Source organism: Styela clava, chromosome 10 (assembly GCF_964204865.1).
Source record: "Styela clava chromosome 10, kaStyClav1.hap1.2, whole genome shotgun sequence".
Lineage (NCBI taxonomy): Eukaryota > Metazoa > Chordata > Ascidiacea > Stolidobranchia > Styelidae > Styela > Styela clava.
The window spans coordinates 8,534,955-8,562,715 of NC_135259.1; the positions used below are offsets into that span (position 1 = coordinate 8,534,955).

Sequence of the window (27,761 nt, forward strand, 5' to 3'; positions counted from 1 at the left end):
TATATATATAAAATGGACAGTTGCAGGTAATAGCTAAAATCGTAAATATTCGTTTTCTTTTAATACTATTTGGTGTTCCTTTCATCCCATATTTTACGTTTCATGTTTACAAGCCATGGCAAAATTCATAGCAACCGTTGATTACACTCAAATTGTATATATTCTAGATTCGAATCGCTTCGGGGGTCGTGTAACAAGTTGTTTGTGGTCACTCCACCAGAATTTAATTGAAATTTTAAATTTGCAATATTCGTATAAAATTTTGTCAGCATTGGAAGCTACGAAGGCAATTGGCATCGTTTTGGGTTTAGAAGCAAAAATTGAGAAAAATAAAATTATAAGAATTTTCGATGGTCTTTATCAAAATTGTCATTTTTACCAAGTTACTCGGGAAAGCGTTAGGAGCTCCAGTAGCCCTCGTTGTCGAGGGCGGTAACCAGAATCGCGATCAGCGCCACCGACCCGTGGCTCATAGCGCCTCACCCACAATTATGCTAACATTTCAGATCCGCTTATACTCTCTGGTAACATATGTCGAAATAGCCATTATTTTTAGATGAAAATCGCATGTTTTTTCAACAGACTTTGGTGATAAAAGGGTCAGATCGGTATTGTCGGAAAGCCCATATTCAGCAACAATAATTTAATTACTTTCATATGCCGTCATATGGGATATTGCCCTGCCACAATACCAGTTTGAATGCCAATTTTAACTTATGATTGTATAAATTAAATCATAATAAGTTAAATCATCAAACTAATAAATGTAAGCAATCACTGAGGATTATTATTCTTCACTATGACGCCAACCATCACCCTATCAATGTCGGAACGGGAATGATAGCTGCTAAAGCGATTCATAAAATATCCTAATTATACTCGTATAAAAATCTGCAGCTGCTGTCATGATCTTACTAATATGCGCCCGGTGCCCCGAACATAACTAAAAGTAAACAGTGGGGTGCAAATTTATTTATTTGCGGTACATATATGTTTAATGTACACAGATCGTGAAGATCAACTTTTCATGTTATGTATGACAATAGATCAAGAAAACGCTTATCTTGACCGCCAATCGTGTTTTGGCTCGCAACGAGACGGTAATGTCGCCTCCGAGAATAATTTCATTTCCTTTAGAATAAATCAATTGTCAATTATTTATTTTATAGTTTCACTTTATTTATTACAACTTAGTCAATGTTAATTTATGTCGATAAAGAAGTATATTATAAATATTCTTTTGGAATAATGTGGAACTGTCGATTGAGTAGCCGTGGAATTGCTTCCATATTATTATTATTGTATTTTTTCACAATGGATTATTGCGAATATATGAGAACTTGCAATTCTAAACTTCATCAGTTCAATAACACTTCAATAACACAGCGATGTTCACTCTTCTGCGATGGCGCTTCCGCGTCGAGAATCCCTCATAATGGAAAAATGAATACTTTGTACCAAAAAGCATTTCGGACTAATGGATTGATATACGCAGTAACAGACCACACCGGACGCCGATCCGCTTATCTGGAATTAAAACTACCGGCACGACTTAGAAGACTTTCTCGCCGAAGCCACAGGAGTGAACGAAAGAGCCACAACAAAAATGTTGTCCCGAAACAAGGACTAACTCAATTGTCGAAGTCCACTGTGATATTTATGAGTTCGCACGGAAGAGGACCAAGACTTCGAGTTCTGTATGTCATGGGAACCGTTATTGCAGGGAAATCATTCAAACTTGTTAATGAAGAACGATACCAAGCTCCAATAAGTAAGAATTCATTTAATAAAATGGTACTATATTTCAATGTTTTTTTCCGAAAAAATATTTGTTCCATATTTATTTGTTTGTCGCGTCGAAGCATTTAACACTTAGGATTGATCCTTAATTTATTTTCGAAGAAAACCTTTCTCATGTTTCTTCGCATATAGTTGGAATAAACATAAACAAGTATACTATAGGTTTCTAAACGTTTCTATTATATTGGGTAGAATGCCAAAGTTACCATTAAAATTGCACATGATTTTATCATGTTGACCTTATTTTATTGTAGAGCAGGCCTGCACAACATACGGCCCGCGGGGCGCATGCGGCCCGCTAGATACTTCTTTGCGGCCCGCGGGTGATTCGGAAACACGCCACTTCTCGGGTCTAACAATCAAAGCCGGCATTGTTATGCAAGCGCGCCGCTACTCTGATCATATTCGAAATCGTGAGATTTATGTTTTTCACTAGTTTCACTAAATATCTAACTTTGTGTGAAATTTGTGTGCCCTTCGCGACCCCCAAAATTCGTCGCTAGACCACTCGCCCTCCAGTTTGGGAAACCCTGATTTAGACATCTCAGTATTCAGACTGAATCACGCTTATCGGTATACAATCTCACACCCATTAGTTCATATTAGAAACCTCTTAATAACCCCATTTTTTTACTAGCAATTTACGAAACTGAAGTTCCTTTTTTAATTCAAATTTAAAACTTAAAAAACAATTCCGTCATTTATGAATGGTGCAAAAATTCTCGCACAAAAGATTTTGCTATTTACTGTAAAATTTCAAATAAATTAGGCAGATTTTGTAGAAAAATGTAATTTAATAGTCAAAAAAGTACAACAGAGGAAGATCTATTGCTACTAAACGGATTGTTCGTCTAGCCCAGTGGTTTCCAACCTTTCTACCCTGGCGGACCGGTAGAATAAAATTAAATGTACTCGCGGACCGGCAAAAATTGAAATGACCGGAACAGAAAAGCATAACATATATTTGCGTAATATAATGGAGTGTCGGGCACTCAATATGCTTCTAGACAAAAAGGCACACTTAAAAACATATCACACGAAAAAAAACTATCAAATAATGTGGCCAAAAATTGAAATGGGTGAAACAGAAAACAACCCCATAAATTTGCGTAAAGAAATGCAGTGTTGGGCACCCATTATGCGTAAGAAAGACACACATAAAACATCTGAAATAAACAACATGTACAAGCGAAATCATGTACAAACATTATTAACTATAGTGATGATTTTGCCGCTGTTTCGTTTCCAGTATAGGATTGCAAACGAGGCCTCAAAGAAGTTTCTGCAACACGTAGCTCTTCACCGGCGTGCGGCCGATTTCTTTGCTGTGTTTTAATTAAAGCTAGTGATGAAAATGCTTTTTTGATTGCTCGATTACTTAGCGATGGGTATTCGTTATCAAAAGATATCCTAAATTGTGACAGTGAACCTTTTTTTTAAATCTAGACTGTAAAGTAGAATCACAAATATTAATCAAGCTTTTTCTTTTTTATCGGGTTTATCATATATATCCTTCTGTAGTTGATCGACGTCTCAAACGAAATGAAATTACAATGATAAGTCGTCGGTAACTTGGCACCAGGATCAAAATTCTACTGTGCCAGCTCAAAAAACTGGGAAAAATCTCTGTGGTCCATGATTTTTGCGCGTCTCGTGACCACCTGCAGGGCTACAACAAGTTCATGTCTTACTGGGATATTATACTGTTCTTGACAGTTTTCTGGTTCAAACAAAGATATATGCATAAAGTTTTATGTGGATGGTTATATTAATCAGGAAAAGCACGCAGAACAGAAAAAGCATGCGTGCCGATTTTTAGTTTTCTGAATCTTGCGAGATTCGATTGAGCGCATTCGCAATGAATTGGAGCCGAAAAAGCGAAAAGTGTGGTTACTCGGCGCCAAGATGTCGCGGAAGACGTCGCCACAATGTCGCGGAAGACGTCGCCACAATGTCTCAATATGACGGCGGAAGAGAACTTGCGTAATAAACCAACGCAACCTCGTATCGGGTAAAGCGATTGAGACGACATGAAAACAACGAAACAACTAAATTTTCTCGCGGACCGGCAAAAAAGCTTCGCGGACCGGCACCGGTGCGGTTGGGAACCACTGGTCTAGCCTACAATGGAAATATCCAATAACGGTAGATATGACTAAATAAATTGTCATTCATATATTTGGGACGATTTTACAAAACTGAAACTGAGTAAAATATTTTCCTGCACTCAGTTTATACTGCAACACGCAATACCTAATTCTAATAAAAAAGAAATATTGGAAATGAAGGGTGCGTTTTCAAGGTAGATGAACCACTAAATACATATTTTACATCTCATATGCAAAAATACTGTACCTTGTTTTTACTCAAGAAAATAAGAGTATTCATATTTTTAAGCTCCCCAGTAATGAAAGTGTTTCATTAAATTTAATTGTTTTCCAATATTATTTTGATTTGTAGTACATCTTGAGAAATATGTATGTGGCAAAGTTTGCGGCCCGCCGGGACTTCAGATTTATGCTTGCGGCCCTCGTGGTAATTTGAGTTGTGCAGGCCTGTTGTAGAGTATCTGGGGTAAGATCGCAGCCATGTCGTCCAAATGCGGAATGGACGAAAATTTCCTTTTTCGCTGGAATTGTTATTTTTATTGCATAAAATTCACATTTCACGGTTGGTAATCCAATCTCGTGCGAACAATGTTTTCTCACATTGATTCTTCCATCTTTATCAAATCTAACGACTTGTTGTGCAATAATGATTGAATGATATAGCAAATATTGTTTCAAGATTATGGATCCTTGTCTGCTTCCCACACAAACCGCCGACAAAACCATGTTTATGTACACGACGGTATTTATTGAATTCAGGTGCTTTCATTTCTTTAGTCGTGAAGTATTCGTGCGTTTTTCTTAGATAAAGGAGATGTTCAATAAAATTAAAATATGCAGGATTTATTATTGTTTTTGCCAATTTGCTGCTTGAAACAGCAGCGAACCATTTCCAAACAATGCCACTGAAAAGATTGTTTCGGTCTGGTGCCAATATTACCGTACAATTTTGACATCGATTAGTCATAAAAACATTGAGATATATAATAACATATCGGCCAGGTATTGCAAATGGGAGTTTGCAAAAACAATGTTTAACTAAATTCGATAGCAGAATATTAAACACAGGCGCCTAAACCTTGTCTCTTGTTTATATTTTCTCAGAGTTTGACCTCGTTCGGTGGAACCACGAACTGTACTCAATTCAAATCAAGAAAGGAAAAAATGATGGTACGCATTGGGTCATTGGCGACGATCGTCATGGTGGATTGCGAGTTTGTCGTTCTTCAGTGTTACACGACTGCTTTGAGATTGATTCGGTGACCAATTCAACAATGGTATCGCCGGTATTTAAATTTAGACACTTGCCATGTTCAAGAGAACCAGTTTTTACTTATCATCTCGGTATCGAATTTCAATTCGGAGACCGCGTAAAGTATTTGCAAATTGCTGACGATACAGGAGAATCTATTCTAACCGACGATATCAATTCTATAACAAGATTTATGTTAATATTGGGAACAAAAATTCCTTGAAGTTCTCGACATTTTCTTCAAAAACAACAAACCGGAAAGTTCTCATAATAGATGTCAACTAAGTCCTAGTTAAATAAAATCCCACTTCAGTGTTAACGACCGAGACAAAATTACACAAACACATGATAACTGTAAATTATTCAAAGCGGTTTCCTTTTTTTCCCGTAAGTGCAATCTATAGCTACATTGAACGCAAAAGCTTAAGAAACTTATTGCAAGTCTTGGTGGTGATGACAAAAAATGCTTTGCTTTGGTGCATAAAAGCTGGTTTCACTTATTTATAACTAATATGAAATAAAATATTAAATAAAGCTAAGTATGATAAAAAAAAGACTTTTTCCGGGAGATATGGAAGAGGTTGCTGTTGTTGTAAACCGACAAGAGAAGGGTTTCTCTTATAACTTAAAAATTGTCTCCATATTTAAATTCTGTTTCAAAACAATCTTTTTGGTTTCAAAACAGTTGGTTTGTTTGAGTCAAAAATCGAAACAAGGAGTGGCCTCTTCACGAGACAACTTTCACTTTATTCCGTCAGGCCCTTAGAATTGCTACAACAAACATTGAAGTAGGGCAATATATTCTACAAATCATACAATGTCACGCTCCATATCATTTGCAGCATATTCAGCTTACCAGTATATTGATACAATTTATGTAGCAGAAGTAAAAAAACAGTTGGTTACCATGAGGTTATTCTGCTAATTTGCTTTTAAAGCGTGCAAATCAGCGACGTCTTCATTTAGCGCAGAAATAATATATATAAGTGGTCCTTGCCCATTGTCGATCGTGGATTTTTATAGGCAAGTGATGGGGAGGGGAATAAAATACAACCAAACAAATTTATGACCACCGGATCAGTGGACTTATTTCAGTGAACAAAGGGCTCAAACGACCTCGGGAAACCAGTAGTGGGAATCAACCGGGACCAGTTAGATTATAAAACATTCGAATTTTAAATTATAAAACAAGCTCCCCATCCCGGGTGATGTTAAATTATCCGACACTTTCAGGAAGTCCGCACCAGGCTCTCCAAACGCGATGGGAAACTGGATCTCCTGACGCAGTTGCGGGAGACCGCCATAGTGACCCCTCCGGCCACACCTAAAGCATGAAGAGCAGTCTGGTTTCCAGCGACATAACTGCCGAGAGAACCAACCCCAAATAAGTGCAACTCCATCACCGTGCCAGAGGCGAGGGCAACGGACCGACGTAACTCTTCATACTTTGAGTGCTTCCGACTGACCGCGTCATTTATGGTAGGGGTGTCAAACTCGTGGGTTTTCGAGGGCTAGATTGCATTTTGGGAATTGTGCAAAGGGCCGCAAACAGTTTTTACATATTTTATTAATGTTTACTTGAAGCGTATTTTTAGATAGGTGTAGTATGTGACATATATTGTGATGCAATTAAACAGCGGAATAAAGTTTTGTTTTTTTCTTAAATTTCAAATGCCATTTACATATTAATTTTTACATTTCACTATTATTGCATTTGCATACATTTCACAATAATTTACTGTATTTATTACAAAAAATCATACATTTTTATGTCAAAACATTTTTGAACAAAGTTTTATAATGAAACATACACTAAAAATGAAATAAACTAGAATATAGCCCTGAAAATTCACAAAAATACTACAGGATAAACTCAATGTTTTTTGTATTCCATATGCTCTGACGTTCGGCATCTCTTTGGTGCCACCAGCTTACTAATATCAGGCTGTACATTCTTCGTATACGTTGCGTTTCATTTAATCCCTGAAGTTTTTTTTTTCAAATATTTTTGTGAACTTGAGGTGTATCCATCCATAATTGGGTCAAATTAAAAACAAACAAAAAAAAATTTATTTTCAGTAAATTGTCTTTTTCTGTGTGAATAATCAATTTCACTTTAAGAGGTTTGAAAAATGTATTTAAACATTTAAATTTAAAAAAAACTTACAAAATATTACAATTATTGTTAAGCGTTCGAGGGCCGCATTGGAAATTCTCTGGGGCCTCGAGTTTGACACCCCTGATCTATGGCATCCTCCCCATTGTCAAATGGGCACACCACATCGAGTACTACAACCCGATTTGCTCGAGAATCAAATCATATAAGGATACATTCTTGACGGACTCCTCTACCAGCGGACGTGTCGTCATCGATAGTTCGAATGGTGAACACGTTATTTCTGTAAACGTCAGCAATCACTTTCCACATACCAGGTACCACCACGCGGTACCCGGTGCACCAAAACGTCGCAGAACTTCGAAGATGGCACCATACCTAACCGACCCGGAAGCAATGCGGATGTCAAGTCACCAGATTACAGTTAGGTGTCACCTGCATGAAAACATGCTCGAAGACGCCTTCGGAAGGAACGAAGCCCTTCTGTTCTGGGAAAATCGCTATCAACCTGAATTCCCAAGACTTGGAACGATGTGCAATGACGATTGTATATATCTCATACAGCGTCAGGCAGATTGCTACGAGTCTCAGGTTCCCGACGTCATCCATGTCGCCTTCCAGGTCCTACGCCGAAAACTCCTACAGATTTCAAAACGCTTGGAGAGAATTTTACCCCGTTGTTCAGTGCTTTTCGAAAAACCATATGTGAGGCTATCAGGTTCTAGGCCTAGGGGATTGCAGTTTTTAAAACCAGCAATACCGAAAAAACTTCTGCCGCACTGATAGCCACGTCCTCATCTACCACCAAGTTACCGTGATAGTAAGCGCTTCGAGTCATCCACAAAGGCATCGCCCAACTCCTTCGATTGGTTTGATTTGGGACTTTTCTGGGGTGAACGCAAATAACAGTTTGGGGGCCAGCGTCCGGTACTCTGGGAAATAGAGGCAAAGATAGACTAGAGTTCGAACTGTCCCTCAAGGTATACATAGTCCGAAACGGACATTGTAACCACTCAGGTTCCCGACGTCATCCATGTCGCCCTCCAGGTCCTACGCCGAAAACTCCTACAGATTTCAAAACGCTTGGAGAGAATTTTACCCAGTTGGTCAGTGCTTTTCGAAAAACCATATGTGAGGCCATCAGGTTCTAGGGGATGGCAGTTTTTAAAACCAGCAAGACCGAAAAAACTTCCGCCGCACTGATAGCCACGTCCTCATCTACCACCAAGTTACCGTGATAGCAAGCGCTTCGAGTCATCCACGAACATTTAGAAAAATAGGACTAAAATAAAGTGCAATCCTGATTTTAGATACACCTAACATTGCAGTTTTTTATGTAAAAAATTAATAAATATAATAGTTGGGCGATAGAATACCCGAGGAATAAATAACAAGCACGGCTTTCAACAAAAAATTTGCAACTAATAGTGACTACTGAGGTTACTGGCTCATCTAGCATGCCGCCTCATATGAATGGCTACTTTATGGCTTGTTTTGTTACACAAAAAATCCCAATGTATATATGTGTAATTAGGGTTGGCTCGAAATCATATGTTCAAAACGTGGCTCCAATTCAGTACATTATATTCGCAATAACGCATCCAAGTGAATATCTGTCAGCCTGGACCGAAGTTTTGATTTGTTGAGGTTAATAATTGTTTGTTAGAAAGAGAAACTTTTTATATCAGGAGAAATGATTTCCAAACTTGCAGCATACATTCGCGGAAAAATTCCCCTTTAACAAACGGGCGATTCTTTTTAGCGATGTTGTGGGCTACACCAGTGATTCCCAAAGTGGGCGATATCGCCCCCCAGTGGGCGAAAACGATACAGAGGGGGGCGAAAAAGTCTTAGGGGGCGATAGGGGGGCGATTTTGCGAAACCTGTTTTATGTTCGGCGCACTTAATTCTGTACTCTGCGTGCATTCGCAGGCTTGAATCACGTGGGCGATTATCACACGCGAAAGGATTTCTGGTCTCGTCTTCGCAGTAAGGCAAGGTAGTTTGCGTATCCCAGTGGTCGGCAAAATACGGCCGGAATAAAATAATCTGGCCCGGGACGATTCACTGAATGAACCTTTCCCTGACCTTTGACCGCGGAAAATTCTTCCCATACTTTACCATTTTAAAATTTTCGGTGCTTATTTTAAGAGTGGTTTCGCGAGTTGTTGCCTGTGAAATGGGGTGTTTGTTTCAAACTATCATTCTAATACACACCATTTAACAATCTGTTTTTTAAAAGTACCGATAAAGAATTTTAGCCTAGTCTATCACAGCTATTTCTACACTAATTTTTGATTGCTGTATTTAAACTGAAACTCATAGAAAGACAAAGTATTCATTGACTTATTTGATTTATATTCAAATTTCCGAAAAACAACTAAAAACTAACGAATATAATTCAAAAACGCGAAAATGAGGTAGTGTTCACGACCACGCCTGAAAATCTGTCTGAGTGAGAGTGTCTGAGCGGATGCGAAAGGGGGCATTGTTACGTATTTTGCATCTTGCTGATTGGCCAATGTCACGAAGTAAACAAGGAAGTCTATGGTGGCCCATCGTTGTCACGTGTAAAATTAAAAAATGAAAAAGCGAAAATAAAAAAATAGTTGTGATAAAACATAAAATTAATTGAAAAAAAAGAAATAAAAAAAAAAATTAAAATTAAAAAAAAAAATTAAAAAACAAAACAAAAACAAAAAATTTAAAAAAAATTAAAATTAAAAAAAAATTAAAAAAAAAAATTGGATAAAAAGAAAATAAAAAGGTTGACAACGATGGTCCGCCTCGTGGCCCATCGTTGTCACGCGTTTTTATTTTTGGAAAATTCGATGCTGCTTGGGACCAACGTTGTCAGGCTTAATCCTACACGCACAAATGTGTTTCCTGGGTTTCTAACTCACTACTGGTTTTCATGAGCAATATCTAATAAAATTCAACATGAAAATGTTCTATAAATTCTCCATGCTACAAGTTCAACCACAAGCAATATATTTATAATAATGATAAGAGAATATAGAATTGGATACGAAAATTTGTTTTTACGTGTAGAAGGTAATTTAATTGGAAAATGCTGCTTAACTGCTCAGTTGTCTGGACACTCGTGCGATGCCGGTACGGTACCGTCTGACCGTACCAGTACCCATGCAATCACTCATGAAAGAATGGGAGATACGGATAGTCTCGTAGAATATAGTCTACTGAAACAATCTCTGCGCCTGCCCCATACCGTACAGCCGTAACGTACCGATCCAGACAAATGATAAATCGCCCGTGCTCAACCATTTATTTCAATCCATACCTCGACTCACAATATTCTACTAGGATCGAGGTATGGATTGAAATAAATGGTTGAGCACGGGCGATTTATCATTTGTCTGGATCGGTACGTTACAGCTGTACGGTATGGGGCAGGCGCAGAGAGTGTTTCAGTAGTCTATATTCTACGAGACTATCCGTATCTCCCATTCTTCCATGAGTGATTGCATGGCTACCGGTACGGTCAGACGCAAAGCGACTATAACCGACTACCGGTATTTGGTAAGACGGTGCGGTACCGGCATCGCGAGTGTCCAGACAACTGAGTAGTTAAGCAGCATTCTCCAATTAAATTACCTTATACACGTAAAAACAAATTTTCCGAATTTTCGTATTCAATTCTATATTCTCTTATCATTATTATAAATATATTACTTCTTGTTGAATAGGTAGCATGGAGAATTTATAGAACATTTTCATATTGAATATTGCTCCAAAAAAATCAGTAGTGAGTTGGAAACCCAGGGAACACATTTCTGCGCGTAGGATTATGCCTGACAACGTTGGTCCCAAGCAGAAGCAAATTTTCTAAAAATAAAAACGCGTGACAACGATGGGCCACGAGGCGGACCATCGTTGTCAACCTTTTTATTCAGTTTTTTTTTCAATTTTTTTTTTTGTTTTTTTTTCGTTTTTATTTATTTATTTATTTTTTTATTTTAAATTTTTTTTTCATTTTTTTTTAAATTATTTTTATGTTTTTTTACAACAATTTTTTTATTTTCGGTTTTTTATTTTATTTTTATTTTCAATTTTACGCGTGACAACGATGGCCACCATAGTATGGTGGCCCATCGTTGTCACGTGTAAAATTAAAAAAAAAAATGAAAAAGCGAAAATAAAAAAATAGTTGTGATAAAACATAAAATTAATTGAAAAAAAAGAAATAAAAAAAAAAATTAAAATTAAAAAAAAAAATTAAAAAACAAAACAAAAACAAAAAATTTAAAAAAAATTAAAATTAAAAAAAAATTAAAAAATAAAACAAAAAAAAAAAAAATTAAAAAAAAAAATTGGATAAAAAGAAAATGAAAAGGTTGACAACGATGGTCCGCCTCGTGGCCCATCGTTGTCACGCGTTTTTATTTTTGGAAAATTCGATGCTGCTTGGGACCAACGTTGTCAGGCTTAATCCTACACGCACAAATGTGTTTCCTGGGTTCCTAACTCACTACTGGTTTTCATGAGCAATATCTAATAAAATTCAACATGAAAATGTTCTATAAATTCTCCATGCTACAAGTTCAACCACAAGCAATATATTTATAATAATGATAAGAGAATATAGAATTGGATACGAAAATTTGTTTTTACGTGTAGAAGGTAATTTAATTGGAAAATGCTGCTTAACTGCTCAGTTGTCTGGACACTCGTGCGATGCCGGTACGGTACCGTCTGACCGTACCAGTACCCATGCAATCACTCATGAAAGAATGGGAGATACGGATAGTCTCGTAGAATATAGTCTACTGAAACAATCTCTGCGCCTGCCCCATACCGTACAGCCGTAACGTACCGATCCAGACAAATGATAAATCGCCCGTGCTCAACCATTTATTTCAATCCATACCTCGACTCACAATATTCTACTAGGATCGAGGTATGGATTGAAATAAATGGTTGAGCACGGGCGATTTATCATTTGTCTGGATCGGTACGTTACAGCTGTACGGTATGGGGCAGGCGCAGAGAGTGTTTCAGTAGTCTATATTCTACGAGACTATCCGTATCTCCCATTCTTCCATGAGTGATTGCATGGCTACCGGTACGGTCAGACGCAAAGCGACTATAACCGACTACCGGTATTTGGTAAGACGGTGCGGTACCGGCATCGCGAGTGTCCAGACAACTGAGTAGTTAAGCAGCATTCTCCAATTAAATTACCTTATACACGTAAAAACAAATTTTCCGAATTTTCGTATTCAATTCTATATTCTCTTATCATTATTATAAATATATTACTTCTTGTTGAATAGGTAGCATGGAGAATTTATAGAACATTTTCATATTGAATATTGCTCCAAAAAAATCAGTAGTGAGTTGGAAACCCAGGGAACACATTTCTGCGCGTAGGATTATGCCTGACAACGTTGGTCCCAAGCAGAAGCAAATTTTCTAAAAATAAAAACGCGTGACAACGATGGGCCACGAGGCGGACCATCGTTGTCAACCTTTTTATTCAGTTTTTTTTTCAATTTTTTTTTTTGTTTTTTTTTCGTTTTTATTTATTTATTTATTTTTTTATTTTAAATTTTTTTTTTCATTTTTTTTTAAATTATTTTTATGTTTTTTTACAACAATTTTTTTATTTTCGGTTTTTTATTTTATTTTTATTTTCAATTTTACGCGTGACAACGATGGCCACCATAGTATGGTGGCCCATCGTTGTCACGTGTAAAATTAAAAAAAAAAATGAAAAAGCGAAAATAAAAAAATAGTTGTGATAAAACATAAAATTAATTGAAAAAAAAGAAATAAAAAAAAAAATTAAAATTAAAAAAAAAAATTAAAAAACAAAACAAAAACAAAAAATTTAAAAAAAATTAAAATTAAAAAAAAATTAAAAAATAAAACAAAAAAAAAAAAAATTAAAAAAAAAATTGGATAAAAAGAAAATGAAAAGGTTGACAACGATGGTCCGCCTCGTGGCCCATCGTTGTCACGCGTTTTTATTTTTGGAAAATTCGATGCTGCTTGGGACCAACGTTGTCAGGCTTAATCCTACACGCACAAATGTGTTTCCTGGGTTCCTAACTCACTACTGGTTTTCATGAGCAATATCTAATAAAATTCAACATGAAAATGTTCTATAAATTCTCCATGCTACAAGTTCAACCACAAGCAATATATTTATAATAATGATAAGAGAATATAGAATTGGATACGAAAATTTGTTTTTACGTGTAGAAGGTAATTTAATTGGAAAATGCTGCTTAACTGCTCAGTTGTCTGGACACTCGTGCGATGCCGGTACGGTACCGTCTGACCGTACCAGTACCCATGCAATCACTCATGAAAGAATGGGAGATACGGATAGTCTCGTAGAATATAGTCTACTGAAACAATCTCTGCGCCTGCCCCATACCGTACAGCCGTAACGTACCGATCCAGACAAATGATAAATCGCCCGTGCTCAACCATTTATTTCAATCCATACCTCGACTCACAATATTCTACTAGGATCGAGGTATGGATTGAAATAAATGGTTGAGCACGGGCGATTTATCATTTGTCTGGATCGGTACGTTACAGCTGTACGGTATGGGGCAGGCGCAGAGAGTGTTTCAGTAGTCTATATTCTACGAGACTATCCGTATCTCCCATTCTTCCATGAGTGATTGCATGGCTACCGGTACGGTCAGACGCAAAGCGACTATAACCGACTACCGGTATTTGGTAAGACGGTGCGGTACCGGCATCGCGAGTGTCCAGACAACTGAGTAGTTAAGCAGCATTCTCCAATTAAATTACCTTATACACGTAAAAACAAATTTTCCGAATTTTCGTATTCAATTCTATATTCTCTTATCATTATTATAAATATATTACTTCTTGTTGAATATGTAGCATGGAGAATTTATAGAACATTTTCATATTGAATATTGCTCCAAAAAAATCAGTAGTGAGTTGGAAACCCAGGGAACACATTTCTGCGCGTAGGATTATGCCTGACAACGTTGGTCCCAAGCAGAAGCAAATTTTCTAAAAATAAAAACGCGTGACAACGATGGGCCACGAGGCGGACCATCGTTGTCAACCTTTTTATTCAGTTTTTTTTTTCAATTTTTTTTTTTGTTTTTTTTTTCGTTTTTATTTATTTATTTATTTTTTTATTTTAAATTTTTTTTTTCATTTTTTTTTAAATTATTTTTATGTTTTTTTACAACTATTTTTTTATTTTCGGTTTTTTATTTTATTTTTATTTTCAATTTTACGCGTGACAACGATGGGCCACCATAGAAGTCTATGCCCGGGGAAATATCCAAACGGCGGTTTTGACGATGAATTTTTTTTATTTATAATCTACGCTCGTGGAGTAAATTACATTTTTTTACGTAACAGAATTTATCGCGAGACACGTTTATACTGAATTATACTATATCCTAACAATTTAGTGAACAGCCACTCGTTTAACGAGCCTACAATTTAATTATAATTAGACAAATGGAAACACGCAGAAAAGTTGATGCTGAGTGCAGGGGTTCAATAGCGCAGTAAATATTCGAATATATTGCAAAGCAATAAGGAAATAAAATTCATATTCTATTCGAGAGATTGATCACTGCATAATTTTTGTAAGAATGTATCTTCTTAAAAAAAATATTTATCAAAATTTCACAAATCATGCGGAAATATTCACTTCGATGTTTGGAAGTACGTATTTGTGCAAACCATTATTTTCTAAAATGAACATTACAAAGAACAAGCAAAGAAGTGGGTTTGGTGATGCCCATTTAGAAAATGTTTCAATCTTGGCGTCGTAAAGCTATCCAGCGTGATGCAGCAACAAGACAGTGTCACATTAAATGTCATTGTAATATTTTTTTAATAAGACGACTGAGTTGAGTTCACGAATTGTCGCAGTTTTTGCGCGCTGTTCCGTTTTTAACTTTCGAAAAATATATGCGACCCGCAAAATACTAGCAACCCTGAATTTGTCCTGCGAGCGACATAAAATTTGCCGACCCCTGGGCCGTAGCCGATAGTCAGTCACGTCTTCTTCCACATCCGAGTCTATGAATCCAAAAACAAATGGCTGGTTAATTATGAACTGGTGATCGGACTGGAGGCCGTGATAGGATGAGGAATCGGGAATGAATTTTTCCGAAGTTTTTTGGGGCAGGTCATCAGGCTGTACGAATGAATGAGATGTACGAAAATCATTATTATAAGTTTGGGAAAATCAACTTTGGTTTTATTATTTTAATGTGAAATGGGGTGGATTTAGGAAGTGAAATGCTATAAGACAAGAGTACACGGCGATTTTTGAGGAGGTAGAACCCTGGATTCTTTCATTTCCGACCTATTATATGGTAAAAAGGGGGGTTTTCAGCCCGGCTACTATTGCTATTAAAACAACGAAATCACCTTTCCATCAGTAAACGGGGTAATTTTAGATATAATAAAAAAAACTCGCTGAAGAACACCAAGCTCATTTATCTCATTAAAAAACACTATAAACTATGATTTGTCTTCTTATTTGGTCTGTAATATATTCGTTTCTGACTTTATATTTTTTTGTAGTACAGGGGGGCGATGAAGTTGTATAAACTACTTTAGGGGGGCGATGGTCAAAAAAGTTTGGGAAGCACTGGGCTACACTATATACAACTGACCAATAACATAGATTCACTTTCATTTTTCGAACATCTTTGTTTGACTTTTGTATGAATTTAGCAATGAATTAAATTTTGAATCACGTGCTTCAACTGGTCATAACTTTAAGAATGCTTCGTCTCATGATGGCGCCTAATTTTGTTTTACTCCGTTAGAACTGAAATATTTTGTTGGCAAGGAAGACACATCGCTGAAGTTTGATTATTTTCGGTAAAGCAATAAAAATGCTGACATTCATCTAAAAATGTCTGTTTTCAGTGTCTAATTTTCGTTTTGTAACATCTTCAAACTATCTTATTATATGACTGTTATCTAAAATACTGCCTTAGATAGTCCTAATAACGCATACATGAATACCGGTATAATTGAATTGTTACACGTGCTAAACTGTGATAATGGTTTACCAATTGGCGGTATCTCAAACGCAAATTGAGGTCAAAATTAAACCGTTAAACTATTTCACTCAAGTTCGCGGGCCATTTTGAATCACTGCGCGGGCCGTTATTATCCCGCAGACCGCTGTTTGGGAACCCCTGATCTACACTGATAAATATGTCATATAGTGCATATACTATATATTTAAAAAAAATACAATTATACTTGAGTTAGATATTACAGTGTGGAATCGCACCTCAAAATTAGGGGGGTGTTTGAAATTTCATTGCCCGCAAGGAAAAATTGTGCGGCTCGCAGAGAAAGACCAATTTTGAATGAGGTGGGGCGAGAATCCAATTCTCGAGTCTAATTTATGAATATAACGTCACAATGCCCGAAGCTACCGTGTTTCCGCAAAAATAAAACAGGGTTGTTAGTTCATTTTTTTATTCGAAAAATAACACATAAAGATTATTTTGGGGGGATGTCTTTTATTTTCAATTATCAAAAATAAAATTAAAAAGTACAGAATTACGAGATTTTCAAATATACAAATAATTGAAACCTATATCCATTTACCTATAAATAACACGTATTTATTTAAAAAAAAAAGCTACACATAGATTATTCAAAAATGACCAATCTTTTAAAATGTGTGGCCTTAGTTTTCTGTCTCTCTCTCTTTCTGTTAATGCTTAAGTCGTGTGTATTGTGTGTAAGCTGTGTGCTTTCTGTAATACATTTGATTATTTACAGACATGGTCTAATCTTCGAGTTCACAACACATACCCGACATGAGCTGGTAACCGGACGAGAGGACGTGGTTCGCCATATGATTGAGCCGTCTTATCGTCCTTCCTCTCCCCCGGGATAAATATGAAAATCATATCTTGTAAATCCCAAACAGTTTAAATTTATTTATTTATGAGAGCAATGCTCAAATATATGGACACCAAGTAACTTACCGTGCGAAGTCTGCAGTGCGTTACCGGTATCGAAAAAAAAAACTTCCGACTTGAGTTCAAAAAATCAAAAGAGAAGACAGCTGTAATGTTTGGCGGAATAAAAACTGTGTTACAATGAATAAAAATTAATCAGCGGAATTTCGGGTGAAATATTAAATCTCATAGAATTGATAGGAAATTTAGGAACAAATGAAAGTAATAGTCTTCTACGGACAACAATTTTAGTAGCAAATGAGCACTGGCCGGCATTCGAATGGGCCATGGTGTAATAAGTATAAGTTTATTTCGACATAACTGACAATAAAATGATTGATAAAAACATATAAATAAAAACTGATTATGGTGTGCCCTGATAAGTACAAAAACAAAAATGAAACAAATTATAATTTACTTGATGTTGAAACGAAAAAGCGGGATATACATTCCAATGAAACATGGATAGGCATGACTTCATAAATACGGAGAGTGACCATTATTAGATAAAAAATTGAAAACAACAATAAATGACCCCTTCTTTTAAAACAAGTATTTCGAAATTGGTCTGTCATGACGCCTAAGACTGAGAGTATACAATTGCCGAAAAAAGAACAGTCACACTATAAGATGAGTCATTTAGGTTATTATATACAAAAGTAAATTCAACTGATTCATGCGAGACAGATAGACATGTCTTCACCATATTGTGTTGACTTGATTTCACAGCTGAATATGGTTACATTCTCTGGGTCAAATGAGACATTCCACAGGACATGTCATAAAACAAGTGCTGTCCTTACGAACAAGATCTTGATTATTATTTTCTTTTTCTTAAACGGAATGGTCATTGCTGACCAGCTGTGGCACTTTTCACAAATCGGCGCCATTGGTCCCGGTTCTGTGACATTTTGAACAACTCAGACATGCTGAGGTCCGCTATGTCCTTAACACTGTCTGACATCCTTCATTATTTTACGTCACAGGAAAATAGCTTGGGCGTATTGAACTGCCAGGTGAATTGCCCCGAGGGCATAGATATGTTTCCAGAAAGTCAATAATCATTTTTATTAATACTATTTTTGAGGGAAGTAGCCTAGGCAGAAAGGTACCATATATTTTGAATAATGTTTTGGGTTTACGTGTATTGAATGACTGTAACTTCCGGTATTTTATACGGAAATTCGTAGCTCGTTATTTGTGTACAACTTAGGCAGTTTACCAAGAGTGCCACGTTCATACTTCAGACAAAAATAGTGAACCAAGATGAACTTGTTGCCTTCGCAGCAAGCGTTAGATTTTGTAGTGGTTACTGGAAGCTCTCTACTTGCAGCCCTAACATGCAGAAAAATAGAAAACCCAGTAACGAGAAGACTTTTGCTCGGTGGTGTGGGATTTATCACAGCTATATATTATAGCGGACTTCAGTTCTTGTATGTGCTACTGCTCATTTTGCTTACGTCTTCTATTGCAATGACAAAGTAAGTGAAAGTTAACTGATTGCAGGATTGCCCGAGGGAGAATATAAATTTAATCACTTGGCACATTGTCATACAATTTTTTTCGGAATTTTCGCAACATCGGTTACTTGGTAACAATTATTAATTATAGCAAGTCATGAATGAGATTTGTTTTCATTTTCAATTTTCAAATCATGATAGATAGTATTCTTAAAATTCTTTTTTGTATTCTTTGCCCGCCTCTTTATTATCAGTTGCCCGCGTCACATTCGGAGAGTAATCAATAAATAACATTTCGTGTTGTTCGTAATAAAATTAATCAGGAAAATCTTTAGACATATTGTTCATCACTAATGTCAGTGGATTGACTAGTGTAATGGCTAGCTGAGGCAACTAGCCAAGTTGAATGATGTGCTTGGTAGTCTAAATTATTATCTGGCTTTCTATCGTTGGTCGGGAATATATTCTAATAATATAGGAATCATAAAAAACTAAAAATTGAATGCGGATTCTATTAGCCTTTAATGGCTATGTCTGACGACTATGTGTTTGCACAATAAAAGTGTTTGTTTTTTATTGCACTGTTTACTTATTCTTTGCACTATTGTGGCCCGCGAACAATGCAAAAAGCAGAGTTGTGTTACATGTTGAACAGTTTAACATTCCAACACTTTTTGAAACACAGATATCACCCAAACGTTGTGCTGGTAATAGCGTTTGTTCTGCGAATTTTGTCCAACATTCTGGCAATTCAATTCAAATCGTGGGATGACGACAACACAATCACTGGGTCACTGTTAATGATAACTACATTGAAGGTTGGTGAATAACAGAGTTTATGTATCATGCCAAGCATAGCTTAAGTGACTTGGAATTACCTACCTATCTACACGCTTCATGTTCCACTCATTTTAAACTTAAAAAAAAAATTTTTTTTGCAGCATTTTAAACTTACAACTACTAATTCCTACAAAATATATTAATTGATGATAATGAAATTTTATCATTTTCCTTTTGAGTACCGACTTCACTGTGCCACTGTGCGTTGAAAACGGGATTAGGATTATCATTAATAATGAAGCCATTCAATTTCTTTAATTGTCAGGCTGTGGGTGTATCATATGAAGTGCACACATATTACTTTGCAAAACAAGAAACGCATTCCACGAATAGAAAAGTATTATCGAAGCCACTGGAGCACGAACCTAAATATGTTGACATCCTTCTTTACTTGTTTTGTTGTTGCGGGCAATTCACAGGTAGCTAAATATTTAAATACAATAAGACTGTGGATGTTCATCATATCATAACTATTCAGCTCTCGTTCACAAATATCAGTTGCACAACCGAGTTAAATGTGTCGTAATCGTTCATGGTCGTCGCGCACAATATGAAATAAATAAATACTGACAAATATTTAACTGACAAAGTTACTTTGCACAGTAAAGGCTAATGAAAATTTTTTTTTTCATGAATTAACCAATGGAAATGGCGGTACAACAATATATAACTCCTCATTTGTATTTGACGTTCTTCTTGATAGAAATATTCAACTCTTTCTCTTCTATCTTTCAAAATTATTTTTTACACTCAATAAAATTATTTTAGGTCCATATTACACCTTTAAAACTTACTATGAAGGCACCTCTATTCCGAACAAAGTCTATTCAAAAACTCACTGGAAACAATACTCTTGCAAGATATTTTTACATTGCCTTATTGCAATTACAGTACACTTAATTGGAAGACAATATGTCGGTTTACATCTTCTGGGCACAGAGGGATTCAAAACCATGTCATTACCAACGAGGTCAGATATTTGTATCGTTGATTGTCGATTAAGGGGCGATTTTAATTTGTAACTAAATTTATTTCCTGTCCATCAGCTGTTTATTTTCAAATTGTGAAATTTCAATAATCAATGATATATATATAGTAAACTACACCAGTGGGGGAAAATGCCTTCACTAAAAAGTTCAAGTATCTCTTTACATTTGTAATGTTACAATTATATACAACTATAAGCGCCCCGGAAGTGTTCGTACCAAGATGACACATAACCTGGTACACACACTATGTTCAGGTTGTGCACCATCTTGGTACGAATACTTCGGGAGCACCCAGCCATATATATATATATATATATATATATAACTATATTTTTTAAATAATTCCGGGGGGAATCGTAAGTACAGATTCAGTAATTATTCGACCATACAACTGAGACCTCAATGTATTAATCTGTTATGATGTATATGCAGAATACTTCAGGTAGTTTTGACAAGTCAAAATGGAGGACTTTTCCTCATATCTTCATGGTTGGGAGCCGAGTGCGTCTGTGTGGTAGCAGGTATTGGAGCGTACCCCAAAGAGATGAAGTCTAAAAGTGGTCAAGGTCCCACAGCACAGTATGATTTTTATTTTTTCAACAACAAAAAATAAAGCATCAGATTAGCATAAACAATCGGTGGCATTCATGTACTTCCGTGACGTTTTGTCGATTATGTTTAGGAATTATAACTGTAGGTGCACTATACTAATTTTTTGTTTTTCAGAAACATTTCGAATAATTGTCGAATTGTTTGTTCTTGTTAAAAATGATTTTTTACATAACATGAGGAAGCTATACTAATACACAAGATGGGAGTTGGGGGAGTTGAAATCTTTTTATTTATATTAACAGTTTCAATACCAGCGAGGACACATCAGACTGGGATTTTGAAACCATAACTAACATGAGATGTTGGAAGCACTACGCTTGTTGTCGAGCGTCTGAAGCATTGAAAGAGTGGAACTCGTGTACGCAATGGTGGCTTGTTCGCCATTGTTATATCGCTGATTTTATTCCACAAAAAGATAAAATGTTACGGTAACTTGAAAGTACCAATATCTGTAACACTAGAAAATAAGTTAATGTGGGCTGCGTGGTGGTATGCCGAAAATTCCAAACGACAACTAGTTTTTTGTCTGAATTTGACTTGGCCTTAAACTCAACACTGAAGGCTGAGAAACTTCTTATAAGTAACCTCGGCAATACTAAAATGTTTGCGTCCACTAGTTTTTCACTCAATTTGGTTATCTCGTAATCATCAAGATTTGCAGATTAGATGGTTTAGTTTTTGCACCAAATAAAAGAAAGTATTGACATGCTTGCTAGTTTCCAAATATAACAAAATATTCATGGCTAAGTCGTCAGTTTTTTTGAAAACATTTCTCGCAAGCATGAGTTACAGATCACAACGTATTGATAAAATTTATACTGATAAAATTACAAACTGACGCTATGGAGACTTCGCAAATTTATTTATGTCCTACAGTCAGCGAGAATGTTTATATAATATGTACAATACAATTAGAAAATATTTGTACTGGCAAAATGTAATGAAACTCATTTAAATTTTTCAGCCTATTTTTCACAATGACGATCAGTGCAATGTGGCATGGGTTGAAGCCAGGATTTTATATTTTGTTTTGGACAAGTTCTTTCGTAACTATTAGTGAAAGAATATGCGACAATCTTCGAACCGGCCTCAGTGATGTTTGGAAAATGTCACTTGACTTGTGAGTGCTGGTCAACAAATTTTCATGCTATTTTACTTAACACATTCAGCAAATTCTGAAAAGAGCACATGTTCCACTTTCATTTCATGTTATTACTTTTCTGTGCCTTGCCGATTACAGAGGTCAATTTCGTGTAGCTCACATAAACATAATCAGCACCAAAAGGCGTTCGAATTGTTACATTTATTGTTCGTTAATGCATAGCAACCAGTTATATATTTAATTTTTATGTCCAAATCATGTTTGCAACGTGTAAACCATCGCAAACTACAATTGTTCACAATATGATAGTTATTCATTTCGACATTGTGTTATCAAGCAGAGCTTTTTTTTTTGTTTGCACTTTTAGTAAATATTTGAACAAGCTCTCTAACGTCCCAAATGCACCTGTTCAATATTATTCCCATACTTCATAACCATAAATGAATGTATTCCTCATTTGTTATCGCCTTACAGCGTGTTACATACCGTAATTCCTAGAGTTTATGGTACCAGGCAGGAATACTTCATGAAAAAATCATGCTCATTATATGTTTGATGTCCATAAAAAATCAAATTTTGTCACCTGGTATAATCGTTTTTGTCTATATTTCATCATAATTGAAAAACAAAATTATTTTCTTTTTCAGTTTTATGTTCATCTGCTTCCGATGGATAGTCATACCGTTCGCGGGTCTTGGCTTGCTGTTGCAAGAGTTCGAGCCAATTTACGAAGTGTACAAATCCTGTTATTTCCTGCACATCATTTCTATTGTTATGATTCCATTAGTACTAACAATTTGTTCTCAATTTCAACCAAAACCCAACATCAAATCAAAAATAACATAAAAATCGAGTAAACAACCAAATTAGAGAAATATCAGTTCAGGAAATACACTGGTGAAAGTAACTGAGACCTTTTTAAACAAGGTTATTTTTTTGAAAAAATCTTCATATTCTTTGCTGTGTGTCAGCCAAATGACTGTATTCGTATCTGTAGTTGTAATACTTCAATTCAATATAGACAATTTGCTACCCTACATTGTTGTAGGTAGGTATTACTCACTCACGACCTTCGCCTCCTAGAAGGTTCCAATTTATGACTTTATCAACTAGCCGGTTACAATGAAGATAAACATAATTTTCTTGTCCTTCTTTCAAATCTTTGTTATTTACTCATTAAGATTGCCATTGTTGCTCAATTGAATGGTCATTTTATCATCATATCTTTGTTGTTTAGTTATTGCAATACATTTTCCATATCTTTTATTATATTTGATTATTGTTATTGTTGATCAATTAATTAAATGGTCCCTTTTCCCTATCTTTGTTAATTATTCATATTACTATTGTTGATCAATTATTAAATGGTCCCGTTTTCATATCTTTGTTATTTAATTCTTCATATTGCTATTGCTGATCAATTGAATGGTCTTTTCGTCATATCTTTGTTATTTAATAATTGATATTGCTATTTTTGGTGAATTAAATTTTCCATTCGCTCTGAACTATCAGTGGGATCATACTAAATACCAAAGACACACTAATACCAAAGATTTAAATAGGACTGTTTACTAATAGTATCGTGATGATAATTGTTTGCTTTGTATTGTAGACACGATTCCTCTGTTCAGAATTATAGAAATTTTCCTATTAAATAACCTTTTTGTTTTAGTCAGAAACTTTTCAACGCCAATCCGCTAAAATTTATAAGTATTGAAACTTTGTAATGCATGTTTGTAAAAATTCCAAATAATTATATAAAGCATTCTAGTGCAAGCAAGTTTGTTCGATCTTTATAAACCCTCTCAAAATAGGGAGAGAGGGACTTATTCTTAGCAACAGCAATAAAATTGTTTTGGTATGGAACTGATTGGTTTGGCATGAACAACATTGAGGGATTCCCAAGTAACTTCAATTTTATACACGTGTTTTTTTTTCAAAAAAAGAGGGGGGCATACGTTAAATGAAAAAAATCTAAAGCGATTACAATAATGTGGTAAAAATCGCCGCGATGCTGATTTTCGATTCAAGAGCCAGTTTAATGGACATTCTCCCTGGGCATAGAGAAACCATGTCTTTTTTTCGTCGTTATGATATTTCTGGTGCTTATTTGGAAGCGCTATCTAGATTTGGCCTATAACCCTCAACAAAACGATTATCAGGTCCAGTAGGAAATTTCGATGTCTAATCGCACCAGGCCATAAGAAGTCTAAAATTTCGGGTCCGACTCACAATTACAGATTATTAAACATGCCAAGCTCCCACTACTTACATAGACCTAGCACCAGGGATGGCCAATTCGAGTAACGCGATCTTCGAATATGTTTTTTTGTGTTCCTAAGAATACTGAATACTTTTTTTTATCGTAAAGACAGACGCGCGGCAAAAAATTACAGCCGACATGAAATGAAATCAATTAGCGCTGACAGGAAGTGCTTATTTTGATTTGATTTTGATTTGAAATATGTTACAATTATTATCGTATATTTCAACTTATCCGAGACGGTTTGTTCGAATTTGCCGGAATTAATTGTTTTCATCCCCAGTTTCGATGAGGAGCGAACATAACGAAAATTTTTTTGCATCCTTTGCAATTTACAGAGTATAAATGGCTCTTAAATATTATTTTTTAGTATATATCGCGGATTTTGCGTTATCCGGGCGTCGTTGATGAAAATATAGTTCAGTTTAAATTGGCGGTATTAATTTATAAGCACAAATAAAAGCATAACAACCAACATATAAGATTTAAATCAGCGCCGACTCGGAAAATAAAACCCATTTTCGGTCTTATTTAATTCTCCGTCTTTGGCTGATGGAAATTTGAGAATCGACTTCACTCATTTTGATGATGACGATGATCGCGTAATAACATTCGTTTTTCTGATTTGACGAATGGTGGAGCGGAATAAATTTGAAGCCCATGCTAGCACAACAATTAATTTCTGCCGGTGGGCTAATCAGGGGTGTGCGACCATTAATACAGGAGGGCCAGATACAAATAACTTGGTGATACCGCGGGCCGCACCTTTTTTTACCTTAGGCTTCCCAGTTGTTGCATGCACAAAAAAAAATTCTTTCTGGTATTGATTTTATGACACTATTAGAGTTCTTGCAGAAATGATGAGTGAGGACGCAAGTATTTCTGAAGAAAATTGCTATGCAAATTTATTGATAATAAATTGGATTCAGGTCTGAGCTTTGTAACGCAAATGAATTGCTCGCACGAATCAGATTAAACTCAATTGAAAACTCTTTTCGCGGGCCGCACACCATTCAAACTTTGCGCTTCTCCGCGGGCCGCACAATTTTTTTTTTTTTTGGCCACCTGTTGCACACCCCTGGGCTAAATAACACTCACGCTGACGATAAACAGTCAGAATTTGTAACAAAATTTAACGGTGTCGAAAAGTGTGTGTGTTGTTGAGAACGTTGTTATATACCGGTATTCCTGTAGAATTTAAAAATTTCAGTGGGCGAACAGACGAATAGTTGCCATTTTTTTTGTACCTGCAAGCATACACCACAATTCATAGGTGTGAATACTGCAGTGGCGGCGCGTCAATAGGGCCAACCGGGGCAATGCCCCGGTTGTTTTTTCGGTATAATAAAAAATATTCGAAAAATACCTCAATATCGGTTGCACAGACTGTCTACACTAGCCATATTCTCCCGACATGGTTCATTTTTCGCTCGCAAAGCCTTCGCCGAACGTCGACGGGGCGACGCCGATTTTGCCCCGGTTGCTCATTGTATATCGTATTCTCTCTTTTATCTTCCACTCGCCGCGTTTGTGTCGTTTGTTTTCTGTTTCTTTTACTAAATCATCGGGGCTAGCCCCGAAATTATGACGACACAATGCCTACGTTTCTTACAACAACGTGTTGACATATTCACACATTCCTTCTCGTTCGTTGGTTGCTTGAAGAGTTGATAGTTTCCTCGCCTTCGTTTTTGTCGCTTGTTTCGCTATTTGAATCAGTTAGAGACCTTCAGTCCATTTGCTTTCGATTTTCCACATTCCTTTTGAGCTCCTCACTTCTTTCCGGCTTCGCATTTCTTAGCCTTAGACCTCATAATGAATAAGGTTGATGCACTACTTCGCACTCCGTTTTCGCAGCTGCCGCTGGAACAAAAATTAGAGGTACAACGTCTTGGGCCTTATCAACAAAAAATTGTTCACTGGAACAATCCCATGACGGAGGAAAGCATCGGCGTACATTCTGCGCAGAAACTTGGTATAAAAAACACGAATGGTTGTGTTACAGCGAGGACAAAAATGCACTTTTTTGTTTTTATTGCCTACTTTTTGCTACCGCCCGTGCCCAATCAAACTTTTTTGAACATCACATCAACTTGCGCGCTCTATGGGTTCCTCATAGATAACACTCTAGTAACTACCTTTGCGGCGTCTGCAAAATTTCTGGACATCATTTTGACGACGCCTATTTCTTCCGCCGACGCAGAGCGAACATTCAGCACACTGAAGCGTCTTAAAACGTATCTCAGAAACACAATGAAGCAAGATAGATTAAATTCCTTGGCTGTTTTATCCATTCACAGAGACGTTATTTCTGGGATGCATGACTTTAATCAGCGCGTTATTGAGCATTTTGCTTCCAAGAAACCGCGGCGTGTTGCATATACGTTCAAGCAGTAGAAGTCTAGCAGCATATATATCTATGAGTGAGCGACGCATGTCCTTATCTTTGCATTAACTTTCCTTTCTTCATAGTAACGTTTTAAACCTTATTTTAGGTTTTGTCTGCTTTCCCGAAGTTTCTGTTAATATGTCATTGTATTTATCTGGGTAAATATTGCCTTTCCTTTTGAAAGAGGTTTCAAAATAAACTATGTCTATATTTATTAATCCCTTGACTTGGACCGGTTTTAAAGACACTTTCTTATCGTTAAAAATTGTCGCTTTTGCCGATTGGTTGTTACCGATGGAATGGTTTTTATACTCATAAAATAATGGGAGAACTTACAGCGCTCATCCTGCCCCCGTAGGTGGGGGTGACTTGGTCCCGCAGTAGCTTGCCCCGGTTGTCAAAATGACCACGCGCCGCCACTGGAATACTGTATATTTATTATGTGTATTTTTTAAGAAGCAGTAATTCTAATATTATTACACATTCCATTTGTATTTATAGCTACGATGATATTATATATTAACTTTATTTCCACGGATTTCAGAAAAGTGAATAAAATATGTGGAGATATTAGAATGTATTCGAAAATGTTTTTTAAAATGTGTTCGAAATAGTCAAGTATTCGGTTATGGCCATCCCTGCCCAACACCCGGCAAAATCTTCGAACTACAAAAAAGTGAGGAAATGTCTAACATTTTTTTTGGTAAGGACCCTCTGAGTCACGAAACGATCGACGTGAACCCCCGTAATGAGGCATCGAACAAAGTTGTGATATATATAATGACTAACAATTTGTTGCAACAACAATTTATTGACCCGGTGTAACTAAATTAAATCTTCGAGTTGATATATATTATTGTTC

The 27,761-nt window shown here is 36.2% G+C and overlaps 2 protein-coding genes across 3 annotated transcripts; both read left to right on the forward strand.

Moving 5' to 3' along the window:
* Positions 1-1,175: 1,175 nt before the first annotated feature.
* LOC120337778 (uncharacterized) lies at positions 1,176-6,108 on the forward strand. Its single transcript, XM_039405662.2, has 2 exons — positions 1,176-1,771; positions 5,013-6,108. Exons 1-2 carry the CDS (start codon positions 1,198-1,200, stop codon positions 5,381-5,383), a joined length of 945 nt encoding a protein of 314 aa, XP_039261596.2. The 5' UTR covers positions 1,176-1,197; the 3' UTR covers positions 5,384-6,108.
* Positions 6,109-16,929: 10,821 nt separating this feature from the next.
* Positions 16,930-24,078, forward strand: LOC120338421 (membrane-bound acylglycerophosphatidylinositol O-acyltransferase mboat7-like). Of its 2 annotated transcripts, none has more exons than XM_078116986.1 (8): positions 16,930-18,725; positions 19,390-19,522; positions 19,810-19,963; positions 20,436-20,514; positions 20,966-21,112; positions 21,388-21,573; positions 22,110-22,265; positions 22,895-24,078. In XM_078116986.1, the coding sequence occupies exons 1-8, from the start codon at positions 18,511-18,513 to the stop codon at positions 23,091-23,093; spliced, it is 1,269 nt and encodes a 422-aa protein (XP_077973112.1). In that variant the 5' UTR covers positions 16,930-18,510; the 3' UTR covers positions 23,094-24,078. The 2 variants fall into 2 exon arrangements, with proteins under 2 accessions (XP_077973112.1, XP_039262366.2); XM_039406432.2 differs by having other exon boundaries at positions 16,933-18,725; positions 20,313-20,514.
* The last annotated feature ends 3,683 nt before the right edge of the window (positions 24,079-27,761 follow it).

What these genes read in the sequence shown, in the direction of transcription:
- LOC120338421 (XM_039406432.2), top strand. Translation starts at nt 18,511, where the DNA reads ATGAACTTGTTGCCTTCGCAGCAAGCGTTAGATTTTGTAGTGGTTACT. An exon ending in GGTCAAGGTCCCACAGCACA is followed by an intron (nt 21,113 to 21,387) that starts GTATGATTTTTA and finishes TTATATTAACAG; the next exon opens with TTTCAATACCAGCGAGGACA. An exon ending in CAAAAAGATAAAATGTTACG is followed by an intron (nt 21,574 to 22,109) that starts GTAACTTGAAAG and finishes TAAATTTTTCAG; the next exon opens with CCTATTTTTCACAATGACGA.
- LOC120337778 (XM_039405662.2), top strand. Translation starts at nt 1,198, where the DNA reads ATGTTAATTTATGTCGATAAAGAAGTATATTATAAATATTCTTTTGGA. An exon ending in ACGATACCAAGCTCCAATAA is followed by an intron (nt 1,772 to 5,012) that starts GTAAGAATTCAT and finishes ATATTTTCTCAG; the next exon opens with AGTTTGACCTCGTTCGGTGG.